At 39.1% G+C, this 13,977-nt stretch overlaps 3 protein-coding genes across 5 annotated transcripts in view; 1 reads left to right on the top strand and 2 right to left on the bottom strand.

The window, feature by feature from the left end:
• The window catches only part of LOC126718242 (G2/mitotic-specific cyclin S13-7-like), a 71,005-nt gene that overhangs the window by 3,596 nt on the left and 53,432 nt on the right, over positions 1–13,977 (top strand). The gene's annotated exons all lie outside the window — the stretch shown is intronic.
• LOC126718220 (protein ACCELERATED CELL DEATH 6-like) overlaps positions 1–13,977 on the bottom strand; it is a 74,276-nt gene that overhangs the window by 12,968 nt on the left and 47,331 nt on the right. The window lies entirely within an intron of this gene.
• On the bottom strand, positions 9,863–10,580 carry LOC126718279 (lysine--tRNA ligase-like). Its single transcript, XM_050420401.1, has 3 exons — positions 10,384–10,580; positions 10,174–10,270; positions 9,863–10,084 (listed from the first exon to the last, which is right to left on the bottom strand). The coding sequence occupies exons 1-3, from the start codon at positions 10,574–10,576 to the stop codon at positions 9,901–9,903; spliced, it is 474 nt and encodes a 157-aa protein (XP_050276358.1). The 5' UTR covers positions 10,577–10,580; the 3' UTR covers positions 9,863–9,900.

Here is a 13,977-nt window from a genome sequence, read left to right as displayed (position 1 = left end):
CTACAAGCCGTCCAAGTGCAGCAAGTTTCTCACCACAGGAGGAGAGACACCCCTCCACACTTGGCAAACGTTATTACAGTGAGCAAACCGGGCTAGTTCATGTGCCACCCTGTTAAAGTCCCGCTTCAGGTGCCGAATCTGCCAGCTCATAAAGCCATCTAGGAAGCTTACAATACCATTGACAATGTGACCAAAACCCCCACTGCAATCCTTGGACAGAATGCGTTGGACAGTAGACAAAGAATCTGATTCAATAATGATCTGATTAAGGTCCAGCTCCTTAGCAAGGAGGATTCCAGCTTCAATTGCCAAAGCCTCAGTCTCATCCACCGTGAAGCAGCCAGGAAGGACACGGCAAAGGGCAGCAACAACCTGTCCTCTACAGTCCCTTATAATCACGCCTATGCTTGATCGCCTCCCATCGTCAGCTGCTACCCCATCAGAGTTTATCTTGAAAACTCCATCAGGCGGCTTTCTCCAACAAACGTCGCAAGCCGCCGGACCCAGGGAGCAGAATTTTTCAGCCTCTTTGAAATCATAGATCATACTAATGGCCAAATCCCAAGTCTGTTCAGCTCCCTGACTATCCGACTCAAACACCTTCAAATTTCTATTATGCCAAATGGCCCATGCAGCCACAACCAAAATCTCAAGGTCTTTAGGACTGCCTGCCTCTAAGAACTTCAGGGCTAGATCAGAAAAATCCAATGGTTCAGCCCCAATAACAAGTGGACAATCTTTCCACAAACCCCATATCTCCTTCGCAGCCCTACATCTACATAGAGCATGCATTATGGTTTCCTCCTCCAAGCCACATACAGGACACAGCCCATCCGTGCTAACTCCTCTCTTCCTTAAATTTGACATTGTTGGCAAAGCATTAGCACAAGCTTTCCAAGTGAAGATTCTTATTTTTGGGGGGATTTTAAGTTGCCATATTCGCTTCCAAAGGGGTGTTCTGGGGTCACCGTGAGAACACTCACCCCTATTTGACGGATTTATCACAGAGAGTGCCACATAATACGCACTTTTCACTGAAAATTCCCCTCTCTTGTTTCCCACCCAAATTATTTTGTCCTCAGGAAGACTATAGCTTAGCGGAATGTTTAGGATTGTTTCGACCTCAAAAGGGAGAAATAAGGATTTCAAAGTATCCACCTTCCATCTTTTGGTATCCACATCAATTAAAGCCGAAACCATAGGAAAATCATCAAAAGGCCTAGGAGGAGAAATTACCTTGTAGGTTGTTGGAGTGGGAAGCCACTTGTCCTCCCAAATATGAATGAGTCTCCCATTGCCAACTCTCCAACGGGAACCTTTCTGAACCACTTCGAGGCCTTTAAATATGCTCCTCCATGTGTATGAAGGGCTGCAGCCCAGTTTTGAGTTCAAAATGTCACCATTTGGATAATATCTAGCTTTATAGACTTTGGCACAAAGGGACTCCGGGTTTGACAAGAGTCTCCAGCCTTGCTTAGCAAGCATTGCAAGATTGAAAGCATGGAAGTTACGGAAGCCCAGACCGCCATCTGCCTTTGCTCTACACATTTTCTCCCAGCTTACCCAAGCAATTTTCTTCTCCTCTTTCCTTTGCCCCCACCAGAAATTTCTTATCATCCCTTCTATCTCTTCACATAGCCCTTTTGGGATTAGGAAGCAGCTCATAGTGTAGGTAGGAACCGCTTGTGCTACGGCCTTTATCAGAATCTCCTTTCCTCCAATGGACAATAACTTTCCTTTCCACCCCGCCAATTTTCTTCCGACCTTTTCCTTCACTTCTGCAAAAACTTCAGTCTTAGACCTTCCAATGATGGATGGAAGTCCCAAATATTTCCCATGTCTTGTGTCTTGCATTGGTCCAAGAATGTCCAACACTTCACACCTTCTTTCCTGAGGGGTATTGTGGCTGAAAAAAACAGAAGATTTTTCTGCATTAACTTTCTGGCCTGAGGCAGCTTCGTAAAGCTCAAGGATCTCTATGAGTTTTAGGCATTCTTGCTCAGATGCTTTGCAAAACAAGAGGCTGTCGTCTGCAAAGAAAAGGTGAGTAACCATAGGACATCCCCTACAAATAGAGATTCCACTTAGCATTTGTGTCCTAGCTGCCTCCTTAATTAGAGAAGAAAACCCGTCTGCACACAATAAGAATAGGTAAGGAGATAAAGGGTCTCCTTGTCGGAGACCTCTTGTAGGGAAAATGCAACCATGGACTGCACCATTAATAATCACAGAGTAAGAAACAGTGGTAATGCACTTCATAACTAATTGGATCCATTTTTCATGGAATCCCATTTTTTCCATAACTCCTTCAATAAAGCCCCACTCCACTCGATCATAGGCCTTGCTCATGTCGAGCTTGACCGCCATAAAATTTTCCTTCCCCTCCTTTTTATGTTCAAGATAGTGCATTAGTTCATAGGCAACTAGAACATTATCAGTGATGAGCCTCTCAGAAAGAAAGGCACTTTGGTTTTCCGATATAATTTGAGGAAGGATGATTTTTAGGCGGTTAGCTATAACTTTAGAGACCAATTTATAAACTACATTGCATAAGCTAATCGGCCTAAATTCAGACATTTTGGATGGATTATTAATTTTTGGAATCAATGTGATGTTGGTTCTATTAATATCAGCAATAGACATATCAGAATTTAGCACATTCAACACCATACATGTAATATCATCCCCAACCACATCCCAATATTTTTGAAAGAAAATAGCTGACATACCATCCGGTCCTGGAGCTTTTGTGGGGTGCATTTGTTTCAGAGCGGTCACCACTTCCTCCTTTGTGAATGCTGCAATCAGCCCCTGATTCATTTCATCTGTTACTCTAGTAGCTATTGTATCAGTCACCTCAGAAATGCGGCAAGGATTTGAAGTAGTGAACAGTGACTCAAAATAGGCTATAGCTGTCGTCGCAATACTCTCATTTGTCTCACACCAGGTCCCATTCTCATCCCAAATGCCACTGATAGTGTTTTTCTTCCTTCTTTGTGAGGCCTTTGAATGGAAAAACTTTGTGTTGCGATCCCCTTGCCCATACCAGAGAACTCTGGACCTCTGGTGCCAAAAAGTTTCCTCGCTATCAAGAAGATCATTTATCTCCTTTCTTAGATTATTTATCTCCTTCCCCATAATTCCGTCTCTATCTTGGATGGTCAGAGCATTGAGGGCCTTCCTTTTGTCCTGAATTTGCTTCGGTATATACCCAAACATCGACTTATTCCACCTTGCCAGATCAGCTGCACAGTTTTGAATACCTGAGGATATGCTTTCAGGTGTACCCCGATGCAAACACCCTTCCCAAGCATTCTTAATGATCTCCTTGCATTCCTCTTTTTTTGTCCACATTTCCTCAAAATGGAATCTACGCTTCCTAGAGGGCTGTACAGCTATGGAATCAGCAATTAATAACGCACAATGGTCGGAAGTCGACTCAACCAAATGGAGGACTCTTGTTCCATTAAAGTAGTCAATCCAATCATTAGTAGCAAAGGCTCTATCTAACCTCAGATAAATGCGGTTATCCCCTTCTTGCATGTTGCACCATGTAAAATCCGGACCACAGTACCCTAAGTCTTTAAAGCCGCATGCATTAACCACCTCCCGGAACCCATCCATTTGCCTTTGAGGCCGAGGAGCTCCCCCCATTTTTTCCCCTCTAGACAGAATCTCATTAAAGTCACCGTAGCATAGCCAGGGAAGCTGAAACTTCCTACTCAAGGCTGCAAGTTCATCCCAAGAATCCTGTCTTCTGTGCGTTTCTGGATTCCCGTAGAAACCAGTAATTCTCCACCTAAAACCCGAGACTTGTTCTGAGACAATCGCATCAATATGGTTTCTAGAATAACCCATAATTTCCAAATCAACTTCTCTCTTCCACAGCAATGCTAACCCTCCTCCCCTGCCTTTTCTAGGCACTATCAACCCATTAACAAAATTTATTTTTTCCATAATTTTCTCCATAGCTTTCTTTTTAATTTTAGTTTCAGAAAGGAAAATAATATTGGGATTCCATCGTTGGACTAATTCGCCCAACACACGAACTGTCCGGAGGTTCCCCAGCCCCCGGCAGTTCCACCCTAAGGAAATCATTGTTCCCGGCGGTGCTGCCTAGCAGCCACCGCCGTTTCCTCAAATAAATTTTCACATAAAAGTACATTATTCTTACCTTCCTCATCACAGCTTCGCTTCTGGGGACGCCCTTCACATTCTGCTAGCATTTCAGTATCCTCACGTCTCTTAGTGCCTACTGTTATCTCCAGAGGCTTCATACCAGCTCCTTGGGCCTTTCCCACCTCTCTAGCCACTTTTTTTAACTTTGCCTTGCCCATCCCACTCTTCCCTTTGATTAGGCCGGCCAGCACTAATTCTTCTTCAATATTTGTTTTAACTGTCTTGGGCTTAAGTGAGTCTGAAGTCTCTTGCACCTTTATATTTGTCTTGGGCTTGAGTGGACTAGTAGCCTCTTGTTCCTTCAAATTGGGCTTCACTGAATGGCCCACTTTTGATGACTCATCCACATTGGAATTGGACAAGTCTTTAACCGGCTGGTTCCTAGTTAGCTTTTGGGTGTTACAAGGTTCCTTTCCCTTGCTTCTTGCCTGCATCTCAGCACCCAATGTGTCCCATCCCTTCTGATAGCTTGCAGCCCCTACCTCAGTCCGTGTTTCATGGCTCTTCTTTTCCAGAAATTCAAACTTTTCCCTCCCTTCGAGGCTGACTTTTCCGCCCAAGCTGCTGCTTCTTTCATTCCTGCTTTGAACGGAAACTGCCACCTCCCCCACCGTGGCTTGAGGCATCTTCCCTGCCTCTTCATTATTTTTTGGCTCATGACTCCCACTGCCCGAGCCCCTAGATCCACCATTTTTTGTTTCGTAACTGCTACTACCCGGACCTCTAGACCCTTCATTAAGTCCTTTTGAGCTGCTCCCAGCCCTTAACCAGTCACCATATTGCTTCTCTATAGGCTGCTTCTCTAACAACATGTTGCAATGCTTCTCATCATGTCCTATTTTTCCACAGGAGAAGCAAAATGTGGGCAGTTGTTCATATTTAAAGGAAACCCAGCATCTATCCCCATCCATATTTGTAACATATCCGCCTCTTCTCAGCGGCTTCTCAATGGGTAGGTCAATTCTAACACGCATGAACTTTGCTTGATCTGCTTGCCATGACCTTTTATCCACCTCCATAACCCTTCCAATCTTGCTTCCGATATCACATCCAGCTTCCTCGGTCATGTATTCAAATGGTAAGCCCCAGATTTGAATCCAAAATGGGGCTTGAGTGAAGACCAAGTTGGCTGAGGATAAGCCCTTCCTCCATCGACACAGAAGCAGGAGGTTATTCTCGAAGTTCCACGGCCCGCTTCGCTCCACCCACTCTAACTGGAACATAGAGCTAAACTTAAACTGCAAAACATTGTTGCCGACCTCAACTATTCGAAGATCCGAACCCATTTTCCAAGTTGATCTTAGAGTGTTCTTTAGGGCTCTTTGGTTTTGATTACGATCTACCAATAATTTCCCAAACAAGCTCAGAGCACATTCCTCTAGCAGGTCCGGTGAACTATTTGAGGAGATGAAGATATCCTCCTCTTCTTCTTTAGTAAGCTGTAGATTTTTGAGACTGTCAACTATGGTCTGCTCCATGTCAGGACGAAACAGAGACAAAGAAAGAGAGACAAGAGAAAGCAAAAAGAAGAAAAACAGGGGAGAGAAAAAACCCTTAAGCTCTGACACCTAAGGGAGGAAAGTCTCGCTCCATGACGAGAGAGAAAATACTCCTACAGGGGAGAGAAAATTTCTATGTCCATTTTGCCATCATTGATTGAGTTTTTAACTTTTTATTAATTACATATGGTTTGACCGGGGTGGCTCATTCAACCATTAGGCAATTTAGTGAATTCCATTTTATGTTTATTTTCTTTATTTGGACTTTGAATTTGCAGAGTTGGAATGAGTCCCTGACATGAAAACATCCCGGGTTTCTTGAGTATTCCTTTACTCATGAGAAGTCAAATTTTTTAGTATTCCTTTCCCATATCAAACCTCAGATCATGTTTCATGGTCCATAATCCATATGCAAAACATTTTTCTTAAGGGCAAAATTTGCAAAATAACATTTATTTTACTTATAATGATTTAAACTGACCCCTAGACTTTTTACTAAAATTGTGGTTAACACAATTTTAAAGAATATATTAATTCTAAAATAACTTCAAAACAACACCAATTAAAATAATTAAAATTAAATAGAGATTATTTTGTAATTTTTGCCATTTCTTAAGCGTGCATGGGAAGAGTTTACTTTGTGGGATATGTGGGAGTTCCTGCTGGCAAGATGGTTTTACTTTGTGAACCTACAAGAAATGATGAATTAGGATGGCTTGAGGATAGGATAATTGGCAAATTAATGCTTAAATAGCCAAATAATTTAAGTTTTTGGGTAGTAATGGAAAAAATTTCATTGTAATACTACAAACACAAACTAATTTACAATATTTTTACAAACTGCTGATGTGGCTTTAGTAATTTTCAAATAATTATGGGTAAATATAAATGCAATATCCGTGGTGGACCCATATTAGAATTAATAAAAATTTGTCACATTAATAGTTTGTAAAAATGTTGTAAAATAGTTTGTAATTGTAGCATTATTCAAAATTTTATATATATAAGGAGGCTTGCCCTTCATGTTAGAGGTGGAAGCAATATTACCGGAATATCTAATAAATTTCCATAGATGAGAGGGAACTCAACTTAAACTACCCCTAGTTGGATTCTAATGGTTTTTTATACCGACCGACCCTACAATAGTTTGATGCTAATTTGAAGCAACCAATACAGGCTTAGTGCATATAGGAAGAGAGAGTTTGGCAATATGATATGAGACATTAACCTTCTTTAACCCCCAAGGGCCAGCACAATCGTGATTCATGTACTTGTCAGAATCTTCCTTTCCCTATTCCTTTGGGCCAAAAGGACCAAAACTTTAATTAAATAAATAAAATACTAACATTCCTTTTAGGGAAGTGTTTCTCAAGGTCAGTGGCGGCGCCACGTTGAGGTCAGGGTGTCCCAGGAACACCCTGACCTGAAATTTTTTTTTTTTTTTTTATATATATATAATAATTAATTTTTTTTATTTGTTTACCCTTAAAAAAAAATTAGGAACACCCAAAAATTAAAAAGAAAAAAAAAAAAAAAAAGGCTCAACATCAATCCTAAACAACAGATTACAAACCCAATCTAACCAAAAAAAACAATGTAGCAAACCCAACATGGTAGCAAACCCACGGATTGTAAAAAAAAAATAATAAAAAACCAAAAACGCAATTAGAAGTTGTCAAAACAAAAAAAAAAACCTCAAATCTCTAAAATTTTTACCTTTCTTTTTCTCATTCTTGCACTGCTTTTTTCTCTCAACTCATGCTCTCCGCCTCTCTCATTCTCTCTCCACTCCCACTGTCAGGGCCGGCCCTAGACCAAGCTTCCTCCGATCTCATCTTTTTTTTTTTTTTTTTCCGCTGCTGCTGAGTGCTGCATTTGGGTTTTGATTCCTTTCAGTTTTACTGGCTTTCTCTAGACTCTTCTAGTCTTCTTTAGATTTGTTAAAGATAATTTTTCTCTGGGCAGTGGGCTGGACGTTTCACCACGTCTGGGCCTTTTTTTTTTTTTTTTTTTGGTTTTTTAAGCCCGGTTTTTTTTTTTTTTTGGGTGCCATCTTGGCAGGCATCCTCTTGGCTGGGCTAGGGCCCTGGGCTTGTACAGTATTGTGTTTATTTTTTATTTTTTTGTTTTAATCTTGTGTTTATATATATATATTTTAGTTATTGGGAATATAATGAATAAATTTTTATCTATGCAGGTTGAGATTGCTAAAAAAATTTTATTGTTCGGTGAAACTATAGTAATACTTTTTATATAAATCAGGTTTTATTTCTCATTTACTCTATACTTGAAAGTTTTTTTTTTTTTTTTTTTAGTCTTTGTAAATATATTGTTTGATTAAAAATGTTTACTAGAAAATATGCATCTGAATATGAAAAACTTAAAAAAAAGAAAAAAAGAAGAAAAACTAATTGAGTCTCAAAAAGGATCAATGGATAAATTTGTTATTAGTAATAAACAAAATATAACACAAAATTTAGATGAAAATATCACAAATGAGCAAGAAATTCACCAAAAATGGATTTTAAATGAAATATATTATAATATAAAAATATTAAATAAGTATTAATTTATTTAATACATAAGTATAAACAATAATTTAATTAACTAATAATTAATTGGGGGAAGCAACTAATAAACAATAATTAATAATTTAATTAACCAATACATTATAAAAGACAAACAAATTAAATTATGTTTGGCTAAACAACAATTAATAATTTTATAATTAATGAAACAATAATATAACAAATTATAGTTTATAAAAGACAAATAAATTAATGAAAAACTAAACAACAATAATTAATAATGTGGGCCAGAAAATTCATGGCCCAGGCCCGCTCTATATCAAGGCCCAGGGCCTGATTTGAGGAGACCTATTGTCAAGGATGAGTTTAATGCACGGATAGGATAAGTGAAAAGACTGCCAATACTGTAGTAGAGAATTCTGTGCCTGACAAGCCCCTATTCTTGACCATGCTATTCAACCTTTACGTCTACTAGCAACCACTTGAGGTATGGGCTGATAGGACAAGTCCTCTGCCCCGAAGGTAAAGCTTACACGTGGACCCTAAAGAGAGGAATGAATACGAGTATTAAAGGAAACGAAAGCCAAGAGAAAAAGGGGGAGAAAAAGAGAAGAAGGGGAAGAACCTGATGCTCCTCGGACTAAGTCCGAGGAGTCCAACCCCTCAGGCTACGACGCTGTAGGGCGTGGATGTTCAGGCCGAACCCTTTTCTACATGAGCCCCCCTAAAATCAGGACCAGACCATCGCCCCGTGATCAAAGGCAAGCCTTTTAAGCCCATTCTCTACAAATCATATTGTGAGGGATCTTTTGTGTACGAGCCCAACGTTATTCTGGGGCCGTTAAATAATCGTGTCCCTACAAATAATTTTATTAATATTTCAAATGGACTTATAGTTTATTATTTATTCTTTTGCTAAAATTATAGACAAATATTTGATAAGAAAACCATATACAAGACAATTGTAAATTTTATGTCTTTACGTGTTTTTTAATTGTTGTTGCTGTCAATATACAAAATTTTCTTTTTATTAGATCATGTAATTTATTTTTGTTGAGGAACACCCTGAAAAAAATTTCTGGAGTCGCCACTACTTCTACCAATGCCATATTAATTCCATCTGCTTTTTTCTATCATGAGCTTCTCCATTTCCGCATCCCCTGCTTCGGTTGCCATATATAGAGGAGATTTGTGCTCCTGATTTGGACAATATGACGCTTCTGGATTTGTTTCAACCAAGAAATCAGCAATCTCAATGTACTTGGTTTTCAAAACCAAATCCACTTCTCTGTAATTTTTTTTTTTTATCAAGGCCAGGTGAAGGGGAGTATTCCCTTCATTATTCTGAATAGTCAGAAATCCACTATAGACAGGCGCCAATTTTTTTAACGTGGACAAATGCCCTCAACTTGCAGCTACATGGACAGCAAATTCATCAGCAGAGTTTCTCTCAAGCCAATGTCCATTGTCGTTTTCAAGCATCGCTTCCACAAGCTGAGAGTGACCTAAGCTTGCAGCAATACGAAGAACTGTATTCAATTGGGGAGTTTGTTGGGACAAAACAGGACGTTCCATATCCTCGGCGATAAGATTTTTGATGAAATCAATGTCCCCACGCTTTGCAGCCATGTACAAGTCAGGATCACAATGCCAGTAACTACCTAATTTATGTTCAATAAAGTAATAAAAAAAATTTAAAAAGGACTAAGCAGAGAACTGACTTTGTCCAACAAACGCGCTGTTGTTTCAGGAGGGGTACATTTGATCTCATACTTCGTGCATACGTCTTTCAAATATTTGTTGGCCTCATCACTGGAAAAGTCCTTGGGAATATTGAGGTTCGCCATCTTCTCTAATTCTTCTATCATGTCAATCCTTCTGCCAGAGTTAAAACAACCAATTTCATATATTTTCATATTCATGTTAATGTTATACAATTTGTGAGAGATACTATATAGATGACAAACCTGAAAGGTGGAGTGAAGTCAATCTCAATTGGATCCTCATCCAGCCCATTTGCATGATATTTAATTTTATATCCGCCTGTAAGTTCCTTTACCATCCCTGTTACACATTACTGTGTCAGGAAAAATCCAAGTATTTTGGAGGATAAAAATAACTTCACTACCCAAGTGGAATGAAGCAGTTGTTTGCAACATGATCCAAATGACCCTTACCACTCAACATTGTCTCAGTGAGTTCCATCAAGTCATTGTAGTCAGCAAAAGCCATATAGAACTCACAGGTGGTGAACTCAGGATTATGCATCAAATCGATGCCCTCATTTCTGAACTGCTTTCCAATCTCATAAACACGGTCAAGTACACCAACAACAAGCTCCTTAAGATAGAGCTCAGGCGAAATGCGCATGAATAGCTTCATGTTCAGGTCATTAAACCCATTTCTCTATATTTCATGTCGTTGGGATGCAGAGGGGCCTGAACTTGACGTTGAGGTTTTCACAAGCGAAAAAACACTTCCAGGTGATTGCTGTTCACTGTTCACTGTTCACAGACGTCAATCAAAATCAGAACAAGAAAAGAAGGAAGAAAAAAAAAAAAAAAAAAAAAAAAAGAGACAGAAGCCAATCTGACCCAACCAGGTTTGCATGCATTTGGTGGTGAGGAGGATGACCAGCGGCAGTGAGTGGATGATCTCCACCGGCCTTCGCAGCGGCGACCTTTCTCTCTCTCGGCGATTTCTGTGGGCAAATTCTCTGATTTTTTTTCTCTCTCTTTGACGATAATGAAACAAAAAAAGGAATGGGGAGGAGAAAAAAAGGAAAACGTGTGGTGTGTGCTCCTGTGGTGGAATTTTTTTTAATGATAATATGGGTCTGTTTGAGATCTGTTTATTTTACTGAAACTACTATAGATAAAGGTAAAAATTAACTGAATAGTACAGTGAAACCTATGAATAGTATCAAAAAGTGCGGTGAAGATTATGAATGGTAGTAAAAATAAGTTAAATAGTAAAATAAGTTGGCAAATGTCAGAGGAACACCATGTATGTTAAGTTTTATTAAGGAAATTAAATTATATTAATTATAATTTAATGAATAATAAAAAATAAAGGAATTGGTCTAATCCGTGTGGTGTGTGGTGAACTTTTTTATTATTGAAAAGTATGGTAAGTTTTTTTAAAAAAGTAATCAATTCGGCAAAATAAGTATCGAATTTATACCTCCCCTGCCATGCCCAACTAAATCTTCCCACATTTCCCTTGTAAGAGATTCCACTTACAAATAAAATATCAACTTATGGCATACTGAAGTAGTACATGCATTTTATGTTGTATTGATTTTTCTCTCTTCATTTCAATTATTTGTTTGAATTTTAAAATAGGTAATAAACTAGATTTGCATGTAATTTTATTGATTACAAGCTTTTTAGGGATTTTGAATATTGGGTTATGAAAAATAACGAAATTAATCTGTGTTTGTGGTTAGTGATTGGGTATTACTAAATTTGACGAGTTTTTATTGGGTTTTTGGGGTTGATTGGGTTTGTGTTTGAATGATTAAAATGCTTGGAATTCTATTCAGATGAATTGGGTGAAGAAATTGTATGAAAGTTTTGTTGTTTAGGGTATTCAAACAAAATTGAAGCATAAAAATATTAAATTTTAGTACGTTTGAATGGTGTATTTTTGAATGAAAGTTAAAGCTTTTTCTTTTTCCTAGATTTAGGGATTTTTTTTTGAGATGTTGGAGATATTTGTTCTATATTTAGAGTTAAAGTTGTACAGAATAGGAAATATATAGTTTTGGATAAATGGAATATGGGGTTTATCGCCAGCAACCTGAATTTGAATTCTAAAGGTTTTGCAATGGTGCATAATGTGCAATTTTCCCTGTATTGCTTAGGTATTCGTTTTGGATAAGTTGGACGGTATTAGAACTGCGTTTTTATGCTATCTGACTATTCATTAGTTGGGGGTGAGGGAATCTGAACCCTGGACATCTCTTTTGGAAATACCAGGATGTGTCATTTGAGCTACGCCTACAAGGTTCTTAGCTTTATGCAATCTGCTTATTGTGGGCCTTAGATGACAATAGAAGGAAAGGGAGTAGTACATAATGTGTATTGTAGTCGCGATCTCTTTTCCACTTTTTTTGCAGTTGCTATGCACAAGTCAGTTGAGCTAGGCCTACAAGGTTCTTGGCTTTATGCAATCTGTTTATTGTAGGACATAGATGGGGAAAGGGAGTAGTACATAATGTGCATTGTAGTTGCCATCTCTTTTCCCCTTTTTTGCAGTTGCTATGCATGAGTCAGTTGAACTAGGCCTACAAGACTCTTGGCTTTATGCAATCTGCTTATTTTGGGCCTTAGATGGCAATAGAAGGAAAGGGAGTAATACATAATGTGCATTGTAATCGCCAACGCTTTTCCCCTTTTTTGCAGTTGCTATGCATGAGTCAGTTGAGCTAGGCCTACAAGGCTCTTGGCTTTATGCAATCTGCTTATTAAGGGCCTTAGATGGCAATAGAAGGAAAGGGAGTAACACATAATGTGTATTGTAGTCGCCATCTCTTTACCCCTTTTTTCCAGTTGTTATGCATGAGTCAGTTGAGCTAGGCCTACAAGGTTCTTGATTTTATGCAATCTGCTTATTGTGGGCCTTAGATGGCAATAGAAGGAAAGGGAATAGAACATAATGTGCATTGTAGTCGCCATCTCTTTTCCCCTTTTTTTGTAGTTGCTATGCATGAGTCAGTTGAGCTAGGCCTACAAGGCTCTTGGCTTTATGCAATCTGCTTATTATGGGCCTTAGATGGCAATAGAAGGAAAGAGAGTAGTACATAATGTGCATTGTAGTCACCATCTCTTTTCCCCTTTTTTGCAGTTGCTATGCATGAGTTAGTTGGGCTACGCCTACAAGGCTCTTGGCTTTATGCAATTTGCTTATTATGGGCCTTAGATGGCAATAGAAGGAAAGGGAGTAGTATATAATGTGCATTATAGTCGCCATCTCTTTTCCCATTTTTTGCAGTTGTTATGCATGAGTCAATTGAGCTAGGCCTACAAGGTTCTTGGCTTTATGCAATCTACTTATTGTGGGCCTTAGATGACAATAGAGGGAAAGAGAGTAGTACACAATGTGCATTGTTGTTGCCATCTCTTTTCCCCTTTTTTGCAGTTGCTATGCATGAGTTAGTTGAGCTAGGCCTACAAGGCTCTTGGCTTTATGCAATCTGCTTATTTTGGGCCTTAGATGGCAATAGAAGGAAAGGGAGTAATACATAATGTGCATTGTAATCGCCATCGCTTTTCCCCTTTTTTGCAGTTGCTATGCATGAGTCAGTTGAGCTAGGCCTACAAGGCTCTTGGCTTTATGCAATCTGCTTATTAGGGGCCTTAGATGGCAATAGAAGGAAAGGGAGTAACACATAATGTGTATTGTAGTCGCCATCTCTTTACCCCTTTTTTGCAGTTGTTATGCATGAGTCAGTTGAGCTAGGCCTATAAGGTTCTTGATTTTATGCAATCTGCTTATTGTGGGCCTTAGATGGCAATAGAAGGAAAGGGAATAGAACATAATGTGCATTGTAGTCGCCATCTCTTTTCCCCTTTTTTTGTAGTTGCTATGCATGAGTCAGTTGAGCTAGGCCTACAAGGCTCTTGGCTTTATGCAATCTACTTATTGTGGGCCTTAGATGGCAATAGAAGGAAAGGGAGTAGTACATAATGTGCATTGTAGTCGCCATCTCTTTTCCCCTTTTTTGCAGTTGCTATGCGTGAGTCAGTTGAGCTACGCCTACAAGGCTC

The sequence above is a fragment of the Quercus robur genome, chromosome 1, assembly GCF_932294415.1.
Source record: "Quercus robur chromosome 1, dhQueRobu3.1, whole genome shotgun sequence".
NCBI lineage: Eukaryota > Viridiplantae > Streptophyta > Magnoliopsida > Fagales > Fagaceae > Quercus > Quercus robur.
The sequence above is the reverse complement of the archived record's forward strand: the minus strand, read 5'-3'. Positions and strand labels throughout refer to the sequence as shown.

Excerpts from the sequence above, each read along its gene's own strand:
- LOC126718279 (XM_050420401.1), bottom strand. The coding sequence starts at position 10,576 with ATGCGCATTTCGCCTGAGCTCTATCTTAAGGAGCTTGTTGTTGGTGTA. Across the intron at positions 10,271-10,383 it reads CACTGAGACAATGTTGAGTG|GGATGGTAAAGGAACTTACA; the intron begins GTAAGGGTCATT and ends AATGTGTAACAG. Across the intron at positions 10,085-10,173 it reads GACTTCACTCCACCTTTCAG|AAGGATTGACATGATAGAAG; the intron begins GTTTGTCATCTA and ends TAACTCTGGCAG.